This window comes from Strix uralensis, chromosome 19 (assembly GCF_047716275.1).
Source record: "Strix uralensis isolate ZFMK-TIS-50842 chromosome 19, bStrUra1, whole genome shotgun sequence".
In the NCBI taxonomy this organism is placed as follows: domain Eukaryota; kingdom Metazoa; phylum Chordata; class Aves; order Strigiformes; family Strigidae; genus Strix; species Strix uralensis.
In genome coordinates, this window is record NC_133990.1 from 3,020,623 (window position 1) to 3,032,629 (window position 12,007).

Below are 12,007 nucleotides of genomic sequence, written 5' to 3' on the forward strand. Positions count from 1 at the left end.
TGGGGGGGGGGGGGGGGGGGGGTGGTGTTTATAGGGTGCAGCTGGGTCCCAGCAGCAGCAAATGGGACAGTGGGTGGGAGAGGGGGTGAGCTGGGGACACACACACGCGCACACGCACCAAAGGGCTCAGCCCCAGGTGGGCCAAATCCTGCAAATGCAATTAGTCCCAGGGGGTGGGGGGTGTTTTTAAGCCCATCAGTGCCTGACCCCCCCTCCCGGGGTACAAGATGGTCCTCTGCTGGCTCTATTCTAGTGGTGACCAGTTTGCTCTGAGTGCTCCCAGTTATCCCACTGGAGGTGGCACTGAGGGAATCCCAGATCCTGCTGGATCCACCTGGGCACCCCCAACGCGGGTATTTAGCACCTATTTTTCCCCTGAAAAACCAAACCCACCAGGGGAAACATCCCCGGCAGGGGGGGCTCCCTGGGGGCTAAGGTGCCTGGAGACTGCAGCGGGGTGGGCAGGGTTGGGGTCTGCCATTGTGGGGGGGAGGTTTGGGTGCTCCCCCCCCTCGCCCGAATCTGGGGAGAAGATCTACCAGGGGAGCAGTTTTTCCACAGGGCAGCCCCCAAGCACACACCATGGCAGGTCTGTGCCTTCCTCTTTCCATCAATGGCAGCGTTGGAAGAGGGACAAGGGGGTGACAATCCATGAGCAGATAAGGAAACCTGCTCAGTGATGCTCATCCCGCGGGATAAGCGATAGCCAGCCAGCGGGCTTGGGGGGGGGATTCCCTTTCGGCGTTAAAGCCATGTCCTGCTGCCACCCTTCCCACCGCGGTCCCCATCTCCCACCACCTTCAGCAGCAACGGAGCGTCATCATCCTCCTGCTTTAGTGTGGGCTCCCCCAGACCCTTTTGGGGGCCACAAGCTCCCTGTCAGGGGCCAAAAAGGGGTTCATGGAGGCCAGGGGGTGTCAGGGAGAGCGTGGCAGCACGGGGCCGGCGCAGACCCTGGGAGGGGGGTTGGACAGGGGCTGGTTTCAGCTCCTCTGGCCACACGTGGCCGCAGGACAAGGGATGCTGCGACCCCTCCTTATGCATGATGGGAAGATCCCAGCCCAGGGCCACCCCGCTCAGGCCACGCAGGTGCTTGGCTGCCCATCGCCCTTTATTGCTGCTGGCCAGAGATGCTTGCTCGCCTGCTCGGTGGCCGGGGTGGTGGGGCTTCGGTCGGGGACCCCCGGTCCTGCCTGGCTTCCGGGGTGCTGGATCCGTCCCACGAGGGCTGGAGGGGCACGAGGAGCCCCCGTGCCTGGGAGAGGCGGCCGTGGGAGGAGGCTGGCCTGTGCTCTGGCGAGGTGGGGATGCCTGGGGGCGAGGGGCAGGGGTTAGCCCCCCTGCAGCCCCTGGGGCAGGCACCGCCCATGGGCACCTGCCTGGCCAGAGACACCCAGCAACGGGGTCCTGGCCCCCACCCTGAAGCAGACAGGCTGTTGTCCCACAGTGGCCAGGACCACCCCGCCACGTCCCTCCACCTTGCTCTGGCTCCAACATGGGGATCGATTGCCCCATCTTCCCGTCCTCCCCCTCCATCCTGCTTCCACCCCACTCCACCCCAAACCCCCATCCCACCCTGCTTGCCCCCACCCACCAGGACACAGCAGGGTGCCCTCTCCCCCCACCCCGGTGCCCTGGCAGGGCCGTACCTGGCTGGCTGAGCGACGACGCAGTGCTCTGGGGCCGGGAGAGCAGGCGGCTGGTGTCCTTGGCATCCCACTGCCTCGGGGACAGCTTGGGCTTGGCCCTGGGGAAGTCTGGCAGGAGGGAGCAGAGGGAGCTGGGCTGGGGGGAGCCAGGGAGAACGCACGGAGGGGAAAGGGGGAAAACCTGGCACCCCGCGGGCACCCTGCCCACTCCACTGCCCAGTTCACCCCCGCCAGATCCCCTCCCCAAGCGTGGCCCAGCCGTACCCTCCTTGCCCACGAGCACAGGCAGCTGCCTGACCCGCCGGCCCCTGTAGATGTGGCCATCCTGGCCCGACAGCTCCGTCTCGTCGTGCTGGGAAGGAGAGAGGGGGTTGGCTGAAACACGGGGCCCAAATCAGCATGCCCAGGCAAACCCCCCCACCCAGCTCCCCCTGGGGAAACTGAGGCACGGATCCCCCCACCCCCACCCTGGATGCTCAGCATCACCCTCCCAGCCTCGCTTGCCCCCGCTGTATCCCTACCTTCGTCATCCTCACCTTGATGGGGAGCAGGGTGTGGGGCTGGAGCGGCCGCGGGGTGCTGGGCGGGTGGGGCTGGGGGTGCGGGCAGCGCTGCAGCGGGTGGGTGAGGGTGTGCCGGCCCCCGCATTGCCGCGGCACGCGGGGGTACCTGCACTCGCCCACCCGCTCCCTGTGGGACGGAGCACAGGGATGCTCAGCACCCAGCACCGTGGCACCCCGTGCTTCACCCTACTATGCCAGGGAGGGGGCTGCGGGTGCTCCCCGGTGGGGTATGTCCCTCCCGGGTGCCCTCCGACTGCTGAAGGAGACCCACGCCTGTCCAGCTGTGCTGGATCTGCTCTTTCCCCGTGGCCCTGGTGAGCTGCTCATGGCCATGGCAGGTCCCTGCACCCTACGCGAGGGACAGCGGGAGGCAGGAGCTGGGCTGTCCCAGCTGCAGTGTTTAATTTCGGTGACTTGTTTCACAGGAGGCAGCTGACTCCCCAGTGAAGCCTGAGGTCAGGCTGAGACCAGACACAGCTCATCACATGTGGCTTCAGCACCACTGAGACACAGACCTGGGCTAGACAGGGCAGCGCAGGGAGGGCTGTAAAACGCCACAGACCGGGGACAAGCACAGCTGACCCCTCTGCAGCACATCTCTGCTCCCCTGCCCTGCCCAGGCCGCCCCTGCATCCCTTCAGCCCCACCCTGGGAAGGGCTCTCCCTCTCCAGGGCAGGGCCAACCTGCACCCCAGGGGCCGGGTCCCCGTGTCCCATACCTGTGGCTGTGCTGCGGTGTTTGCTCCAGCTCCACGACAGTATGGGAGCGCCCGGCAAGGTGGGGGGGGAGCGGTGGCCTGGACGGGATGGCCGCGATGTGCCTGGGGAGGGCAGGAGCCGTGGGTGGGTGACAGGGGACACACGACCCACCCCAGCTCGGGGCAGTGCCCCAAAACCCACAGGCTTGTACCCCATTGGCATCCCACTGCCCCCAGGGAGGGGCTCAGGAGGGCTGCACCCCCCCAGGCAGACACCCTAACCCCCGTGCCGGGCACAGCGGGGCACTGCCAGCACCCATCTCCCCTCCGAATCACCCACGCACCCCCCGATGCACCGGTGCCGGACGGTACTCACGGGCCAGGCGCCAGCATGCTGAGGGGCCGGTCGCAGGACAGGCAGTGGAAATGGGCCAGCAGCTGCCTGGCGGGGGGGGGAAAGGCCTGGGTGAGTTCCTGGGGGGGGATACAGCCCTGCCTGCACACAGGCAGGCAGCTGGCAGGCAGCAGCAAGGTGCTGGGCACTTCATTGTAATGAGTTATGGTATTTGCGGGGGGAACCGCAGGGTTTTGAGCCTGGCTTACCCCCCACCCCACCCCACCCCACCCCACCAAGGTCACAACCCACCGGCTGACTACAAAATCAAGGGGCTACGATGGGGGAGAGCAGTTGGTTGTGGGCTCCCGCTTGGGAAAAAGCTCCACCTCATATTAGGCACCGGAGAATCCACTGAGGGGAGCACCCAAAAACCACCATTATGGGAACTACGCCCACAGGCACGCACAGCACCCCAGTCCCATGGGAACTGGGGGTACCAGCAAGGACAGAACGGGGCTGTTCCTGTACCTCTTGCTGGGGTACAAACGCCGGGCCTGGGGGATGCAGGATTCCCACATTTTTCAGGATGAGTTTTGTCACAGCTGCCCCGAGGACAGGGACACGCTCGCCTCGGCCCTGCGGGCACCTCCGAAACCTGGCAGCTGCCTGTGGCTGCCCAGGGCAGGCAGGGATGGGAGGCGAAGGGCGCAGGCACCCGTAGCTGCCATCCCAACCAGCCCTCACACCGGTTTCATCACTTCGTCAGCGCTAATTACCCCCCCGCCCCTCGCCAGGAGGGCAGGTCACAACCCAGCTCTGCGGCGCCGCGTGTCACAGCCCTGCCCAGGGGGACGAGTCGCCGTTCCCCACCCTTGCTCCAGAAAACCTTTGCACCCACATCCCAGTTTTGGTTCGGGAGGGCTCCATCCTGCAGGTCCCCCTCCTCGTGCCTCCTTTAACATCGGGAGCCTGCTACCGGTGGGAGCAGAAGCCATCGCCACCCCCATCGCACTCACTTCTTCATCCCAGCTGCATCGTCAGCCTCCGTCAGCGGCTCCTTCTCCTTGAGCTGCTCCAGGATGCTCCTCCAGTGCTCCTCCAGCTGCTGCCGGAAAGGCCCCAGCTCCAGGCGGTCCAGCTACGGACAGACACACACCCTCAGCCAGCTGCCCCGGGCTGGGACATCATGTTCCCCACGAAAAGCCAGGAGGGCGGATCCTCAGAGGGACGCTGCCGTAGGCTGCCAAGCCCCGAAGGTGCCAGTTTTGCGCAGCGGGGACGTGCCACCCCTCACCTTGGAGTCCATCTCTTCACTGAGCTGCCGCTGGACCTGGTGCCAGCCCTGCTCCTGCCCCGTCACCCGGCTCAGCGTCTCCTGCATCATCTCATTCAGCCGCTCCATGCTCGCCTCAAACTGGGTGCGACTCACTTTGCCGGCCAGGGCGGTTTTGTCTGCTTTCTAGCAGCGGGGAAAGGCAGGAGAGCAGTGAGGAAAGGATGGCGGGATGACGGGCAGGGCCAGCTCGTGGCAGGAGGACAGGGAGAAGTGGCTACGTGGCCCCACTCGCCCCATCACCCCCGTGGGGTTGGTCACACCAGCTGAAGGGACCCAGGGGAAGACAGAGGCACCTGGGGAAGGAGCCACAGCCAGTCTGGAAATCCTCCCTCCCCCAGGCCAGTTCTGCCACTGAGCCCCCAAGGCACAAGGGGTGTTTGTCACCCTGCCCAGCACCCCCTTGGGTGGTGCCAGGACCCCCCAAGGCCATACCACATCAATCCCCAGCACCAGGTCTTCCTTGTTCGCCTTCTCCTTCTCCAGCCTCTCCAGGGACCGGAACAGAGCCTTCCAACACAGAAAAGCATCCCATGGCACCGCGGCAGGGTTGGAGCTGCCTCCTGGCCAGCTGAGCAACCCCCGCTCCCCCCACCTCACCCAAACCTCCAGGAAAGGTACATTGAACCTCCACAGGGCTGCAAGGTTTGGGGGGGTGCAGACAAATCCCTTGTGGTCCCCAGCCTGGGGTCTGCCTGGAGGATGCTCTGACCCCGAGGGGGTTTCAGCCACCTACCTCCATATCTTTCTCCTTCTGGTGATGGTCATTCAGGAGGTTCCCGGTGACAGAGTTGAGCTTCTCGTAGTCCCCTTGCACCTGCGTGACGGTGGCCTGGATGCGCTTCAGCAGCTTCAGCAGCTCCTCGTCCTGCTTCAGGGAGGAAGATGACAAGGTGGTGCCGTGCAAGGGGGGGCTGGCTGCCCCCGTGGGGACAGACCCGGCTTACTTGCCCGGTGGCCATGGGCTCTCAGTGCCAACAGGACATTTGCATCAAGGCTTTAAATTCCTTCCGTGCTGCTCACTTGTACGAACCAATCTGGGAGGCGGTGAGGGGCTCCTCCACATTACAGCGAAGCACAACCAGCTGGGGGGGTGCTGGCAACCTCCCAAGCCCCCCATGCCGGCATCTCCTTACCTGGCTCCTCCCTGGCAGCCGTCTTACCACCTTGCCCACTGCCTGCTGCGACATGAAATTGTCCACCACCTCCTGGAGCTTCTCGTAGCGCTGCAGGAGCTGCCCCACCTGCTTGCGGATGTCCCCGCTGCAGGCGGGGCACGCTGCCTGCGCCTCTGCCTGCTCCTGCCCTGTGCTCGCCACCATCGCCCTCAGCTCGCCCAGCTGCAGGAAGGGGAGAAGGAGTCGGCTCTGAGATGAGGTGGATGCAGTCAACAAATCCGGGTGCTGTGGAGGCTCGATGGCCCCAGCCAGCCAGGGGATGTGGCTGGAAACCCCTCCAGGACCACCCCACCGAGCTGTGGCGGTGGGAGCGCTGCCCCTGGACCTCACCTGCTCCTGCAGCTCGTCAGCCGTCTTGGCCACCAACCGCTCCAGCGTGGCCTTGGTCATCTCCTGCTGCTCTTCCAGCTCCTTCAGCTTATACCTCATCTCCTGCAGCGTGGACCTGCTCAGTGAGACAGGGGCACAGGCAGGCTTAGCCTCCACAGGGCCGCTCAGGGGGTGTCCCTTGTCCCCCCGGGCTCCTCCTGCAGGGTAGGAAACCCTGTCCCGTCCTTTTACCCCAGTTGCAGGGTGATCTGGTCGCTGACATCCCCTTTCCAGTTGGCTCCAGCTACCTCCAGCTTTCCGACGGCATCTTCCAGCTGCCTGATCTGGGAAAGGCAGTGGTGGATGAGTCAGGGCACAGCCCCCTCTGTTGTCCCAGCCCAGGGGCCCTTCAGCTGCCTCCTCCCTGCCCAACTCCCCCCTGGCATCCCCGCAGCCCCCCCAGGGACTGCTGCCAGCTCACCTTCCCATTCTCGCCCTGCAGGTCACTGGTCAGGCCCTGCAGCGAGGACACCCGGCCCTGGAGGTCGGCCAGGACGCTGGTGATGCTCTCCTTGTCTAGATGTGGTCCGAGGGGACATGCTGTCAGTGAGAGGGGGTCTCGCCCTTGAGGCCAGGCTCTGAGCACAACGAGCCCCCAGCCCAGGGTGTCCCCATGCCAAACACCCCCCTGCCAGCCCCCCCAGGGGCTCCTACCTCCCTCCGAGAAGAGCAGGCGCAGCTTCTCAAGCTCGGCGTGGTCTGGCTTGCTGGCTTCCAGCTGGGCCACCTGCTCCTTCAGGCTGGCACAGGGGTGGCTGAGCTGCCCGATCTGGCAGAGAGCCTCCACCGTTTCGGTGCTGGCGATCCCTGGCTGCACCCCTGGGGTGGTGGTTTGGGTGCTGGGGGTACTTGGCTGCACCCCTGGGGTAGCGCTCTGGGTGTCAGAGGCCCCTGGCTGTGCCCCTGGGGTGGAGGTCTGGCTGTCAGGGGCCCCTGACTCTGTCCCCAGCGTAGTGGTCTTGATGCCAGGGGATCCTGTCTGTGTCTCCAGGGTGGTGGCACGGGCATCACAAGTCTTTGCCTCATCTGAGGAAGCACCTGCCCCCTTCTCAGGGGCCACTGGTGCTCTCTGCGTCCCCGGGGAGCCAGGCTGTGTCTGCGGAGTCCCCTTGCTGGTCCCTTTGCTGGTCCTGGGTGCAGGCTGTGGCCCTGGTCCCTCCAGTCCCAGCGCTGAGCTTGCCCCATGCGGGGTGTCCACGTCTGCAGTGGGGGGCTCGGCGGGGGCAGCCTGGCCCTCACTGCCATCCTGCGAAGAGGAGGCAAAGGGGAGCAGGTTTATGGGCGGAAGTGCAGCGGCAAGGGCCACCCGCCCTGTCCTCAAACCCCCCAGCTCACGGAGCCAAACTCAAGTACCCCAAAGGCAGAGACTGCCCAACCCACAGGGACCCCCGGGCGCCCCAGCCGCACGGCCCCTCCCCAGTCCCTTTAGTCCTTTGGCCACCTCTGTGCCTGCAGAGTCATTTCAGCAGCCGATCCTGGAGATCAGCAAACCCCCTGCCGATGCCACCTGACACAACAGCAAGGCATTCTTCTCTCCAGCAATGGGATTCTGTACTCCAGAGCTGCTGGACCAGACCCGCTTCCCAGCCTAATGGGCTGCGCCTTCATTTCAGGAGCAGCAGCCCCAGGTAGGATTTGGAAACCATCTCATGGTGCAGAATGCTGGGGTTTGCCCCAAAATGTCCCTCCGCTGTCCCCGGCTCCCACCTACCAGCCCCAGAGAGACCAGGAGGGCAGGGAGCCGTGGTCCTGCCCAACGTTGAGCAAGGACAGGGGGCTGGGCGGTCACCCCAAGGGTTTCGGGCGCTCCCTTGCCCCACGGAGGGGCTGTTGGGGGCTGTCGGTGGCACAGACGATGAGGACGATGAGGAGGTCTCTGTTGGGGCAGCCGAGGAGCTGCCCTGGCTCTGCTGGTGCCAGGTCCTGCCTCCCGGCGGGATGCACAGGGAAGAGAAGTGCTGAGCAAACCTCCGCCGAGGCCCCGGGGGCTGCGGTCCTGCTGAGTCCCACTCCCATAGCCGGGATGCCCCAGCACTCACCACGGACAGACCTCGGCCTTCTCGTCCTCCTACTCCTCCTCCTTCTCCTCCTCCTGCTTTGCTGCCCACCAGGCAATCCTCCAGCACCTCCCAGCGCACCATGTTGCTCACCTCCTCCGGGGCTGGGTAGAGGCTCAGCCTTTCCTTCAGCTTTTTCTGGGGAGAAAAGGGATTAGGGGGTCAACCCTGGCCACGTAGCCGGGTGAGATGGCACCCACAGGAGCACTGACCCCCTCCAGCATCGCTGCCCAGCCCTGCTGGGACCGTGCCCTGACACCGAGGGACTGGGTGCACCGGTGCCCCGGGCATGCAGCCGCCTCCTTCCCGGAGCAGGATCCGGGCGTGCGCGCGGCCCTACCATGTCACTGTCCGACGCCGTCTGGTCACGGAGGGCCGGCAGCTGGCCGGCAGCGTCCTGGAGATTCCCCTGGAGCGGGACAAGGAGAGGGATGGCAGCCCAGACACAGGAGCAGGATTGAAAAGGAGCATCCGAAAATTAACTTGGGCACAGGACAGAGGGATGCCAGGCAGGGTTGTGGCTGTGTTGCATGGGTAGATCTTTATCTCCTCTCCTTCTTAGCACCCATGTTTCTTTCTTTACAGCTGCTTAGTTAAAAAATGTCTTAGCGTCACTTTGGTTGGTGCATGCAGTTACCTCTTCAGCCTTGGGACACCCTTCCTGCTCTTCCCTCCTGGCACCCTTCACGCCGGGTGACACCCAGGGCCGTGGGGCAGGGGTGGCAGGGTGACACAGAGGCAGGGAGGGGGGTGAGGGCCCAGCTGCCTCCTGGGGACACCGGCAGCAGCTCACCATGCCAAGCGTCTCCCGGATCATCCGAATGTCCTCCTCCATGCGGGACTGCGCCGCCTTCATCCCGCCGATCTCCTCGAGGAGATCCTGGGAGAGAGCCACGGCCTGAGAGAGGGCAGTGGCGGGGGTGAGTCCCGGGGGCACTGCGGGCAGCACTTACCATTCATCACACCTTCAGCAGCCAAGAAGGGGCAGCAGCTCCCCAGAGACCCCCCCCCCCCCCCAACCCTGCCCCGGGGGGGGCCCACTGCACAGCCCAAGTAAGCGGGGACAGATCCAGCCCTGCCCCCCCACACCGGGCTCTGTGCAAGACTACTGAAGCCGATCCAAAGGGCAAAGAGCTGCTGCCACCCTCTCAACCACAGCCTGGCCCGCGAGGGCAGCGGCAACCGCGGCTAACGAAGCGGGGAGCGATCAAGCAGGGGGGGGCCTGCCCCGAGGAGGGTGAGCTCAGCCACCCGGGGAAACCCTCCCTGCTGCCTTCTCCCTACATGTCCCAGTCCCAGCAGGATCCGGCCCTGCAGCACCCAAGGTGACCGTTTCCTTGAACCTGAGCTTATTTCTTCCCACTGGGGATGCTCGCAGCCCCAAACGGCTCAGCGTTGTGCAGGATGAGGCCCCTCTCCGGTCCCCACCAGGGCTGGGTCTAGCCCTCGGGCAAGCCAAGGGGATTTGGGCTGGGAGATGAGGCCCATGAGGTGCTGATGGAGCCTCTCAGCTGCCTGAGGAGCAGGTGCCGTACCTGGCTGTGGCTCAGGAGTGGGGAAGGGAGGGATGGAGAGTGGTAGGGCTGGATCTCCACAGGTGCTGAGCCTCTGGCTGCTGCAGCCGAGGGCACCGGGTGCTCTACTGGACCCACGACTTGCTGATGGCAACTTGGGGAGAACCCAGAGCAACTGGAGCAGCATTTCAGCCCCAGCTCTTTCTCCCCAAAACTCCATCCCTTTCCCACAGTGTAAGCCCCACATACCACCTCGAGCTCAGGCTTAAACCAGACCTAAGGGCACCACAATGGTGGTGCAGACCCCAGAGGAGGGGGTGTCTCACGGGGGGGCACCCAGGGAACGGGGAAGAGCCTCTACCTTGGAGATGCTGCTCTCATTCTCTTCAATCTTTATCTTCATCTGCCCCACGTCAGCAGCCACGGAGGCGTCCTGGGGAGTGCTCACGGTCCCCTGCAGCGGGTCCTTCGCGGGGGTGAGCGACTCTGTGCCTGGGCCTCCGCCCTGTCCCCCTTCTTCTCTGGGGGGTGCCTCGGGGGGCTGGTCCCGCCCCAGGAGGGGGGTCGGGCTGTGCCCTTGCCCCAGGGCAGGCAGGTCCTGCAGGCCCAGGTGCCTGAGCACGGCCTGCAGCAGGCTGTGCAGCGCCGTGAAGTTGACAGCCCCGACCTGGGGCGTCCCGATGGCGACGTCCAGCAGCTGGGACAGGCTGAGTGCGGCCATGGCTGCTGCCCTGCCCGAAAACACAGAGCCTGAGCGGGGGGGACACGACAGCACCCCTTTTGCCTGGAGGGGACCTGGGCGGCTGGGAGGGATGGGCAGCCGCCCTCCTCCTCCTCACCACAGAAAGTGGTCGAAGCGGCGGGGGGGCGGGTGACACGGTGACCCCCCGAGGGCAGGGCTGTCTGGGGGAGAGGGAGGGGTGTCTCCTTCCCCGGCCACCCCCAGCCTCATACCCAGCTCTGCCTGCCCCTGCCCCTGCCCCTGCCCCCCGCCTCACTTTCTCACCAGCCCCCCGGGCGCCCCGGGCCCCCCAGTCCCCCCAGTCCCCCCAGTCCCCCTCTCCCGAGCCCGCACCCCCAACCTTACTCGTCCGTCCCCGCCGCCGCTCTGCTCTCCCCTAGCCCCGCCCCTCACCCTGAGCCCGCCCCTTCCCTTTCCTCATTGGCCACCACCCGCCGCTGCCCGCTGCCCATTGGCCGAGCCCACGTGCCCGTGTTTACAGGGCGGGATAACGCAGCGCCTCCCGTTGCCAGGCGACGCGGCGGCCCCGGCGGCGGGCCGGGCCCAGGCTCCCCGCTGCCTTTGCCACTGTGACGACACAAAATACAACTGGTGACGTCGAATATTTTGACGCAGCTCCCTGCAGCCCGTGGCTGCGCCGTGCACAGAGACCATCCTGCCCGTCCGGCACCCTGCTCCCCCCTGAAACTCTCCCAGACAAGCCCAGTCCCGGCAAGGAAGCACCTCCATTGAGTTATTGGCTGAGGTGTCAAAAGCATGACAGATTTTACCCTCTCCCTCAGACGTGGCAATGGTGGAAGGCTGCTGCTGACTGCATCAACACACAGATTTCTCGCACCTTGCACCGAAGCAAAGAGCCGCGAGAGCGGGGAAAAAAAGAAACGCAGCTAAACACAGGCATCCAGACAGCCCCAGGAAGTATTCAAACACTGGGAAAAATCTTCGAGCCCGAGTGATCCATCAAAGTGCTGCCTGTAGTATCTGCAGCTTGGGGGGGGCGGGGGGGAATAAAGAAAAAAGAGAAAAAAACCCAGAGCAACCACAATTTTTATAAAACAAGACTATCAGAGAACACTGAGGAGTGGGGGGGAAGCAAGTTCATCAGCCAAACAGTCTGTCCTGCACTTGTATTTCGCTGCGAGTACCACATGGTGAAGGCGAGATGATCACTGGCAGGAAGAAACAGCACTCCCAGGTGCAGAAGCCTGCTGCTTTAATTAAGCTGTTATAAATTGGGGAAAATCACTTTCAGAAGCCAAATCAAGTGACTTATAAAGTTTATTAATTCAGCAAGCGCTTGAGCAAGTAAAGCAGCGCTGGGCGGCCGGGGAGTCGCTGCTCCGCCAACGGCGCGCGCCCCTCCTCTTTGGCAGTCTCTTGTTAGAATCTTCAGGTTCTGGGCTGACGGGGCCTTTTTGGTTTCGGCTGCGGCTGCGCCTTTTGTTGCTAGGGGGGTCGTCGTCTTCCTCTGCGTTATCTTCTGCTGACCCTCTGGGGTTTGGCCCTTACATGGCACAGCTCATCTCTGTGCCTACTTCACAGGATATCGCTAATCGCAGACTTGGCG

General features: G+C 64.6%; 2 protein-coding genes across 2 annotated transcripts; both read right to left on the minus strand.

Moving 5' to 3' along the window:
- Nucleotides 1-1,092: 1,092 nt before the first annotated feature.
- On the minus strand, nucleotides 1,093-5,572 carry LOC141952312 (glutamine-rich protein 2-like). The gene is made up of 11 exons (XM_074889628.1): nucleotides 5,560-5,572; nucleotides 5,317-5,498; nucleotides 5,016-5,090; nucleotides 4,542-4,706; nucleotides 4,264-4,385; nucleotides 3,287-3,352; nucleotides 2,932-3,033; nucleotides 2,186-2,339; nucleotides 1,914-2,001; nucleotides 1,650-1,757; nucleotides 1,093-1,311 (listed from the first exon to the last, which is right to left on the minus strand). The coding sequence occupies exons 1-11, from the start codon at nucleotides 5,570-5,572 to the stop codon at nucleotides 1,112-1,114; spliced, it is 1,275 nt and encodes a 424-aa protein (XP_074745729.1). The 3' UTR covers nucleotides 1,093-1,111.
- A 13-nt stretch (nucleotides 5,573-5,585) lies between these two features.
- On the minus strand, nucleotides 5,586-10,796 carry LOC141952211 (uncharacterized). The gene is made up of 10 exons (XM_074889391.1): nucleotides 10,786-10,796; nucleotides 10,060-10,429; nucleotides 8,978-9,082; nucleotides 8,525-8,593; nucleotides 8,167-8,322; nucleotides 6,782-7,373; nucleotides 6,549-6,643; nucleotides 6,320-6,411; nucleotides 6,089-6,203; nucleotides 5,586-5,920 (listed from the first exon to the last, which is right to left on the minus strand). The coding sequence occupies exons 2-10, from the start codon at nucleotides 10,417-10,419 to the stop codon at nucleotides 5,600-5,602; spliced, it is 1,905 nt and encodes a 634-aa protein (XP_074745492.1). The 5' UTR covers nucleotides 10,420-10,429; nucleotides 10,786-10,796; the 3' UTR covers nucleotides 5,586-5,599.
- Nucleotides 10,797-12,007: the final 1,211 nt, after the last annotated feature.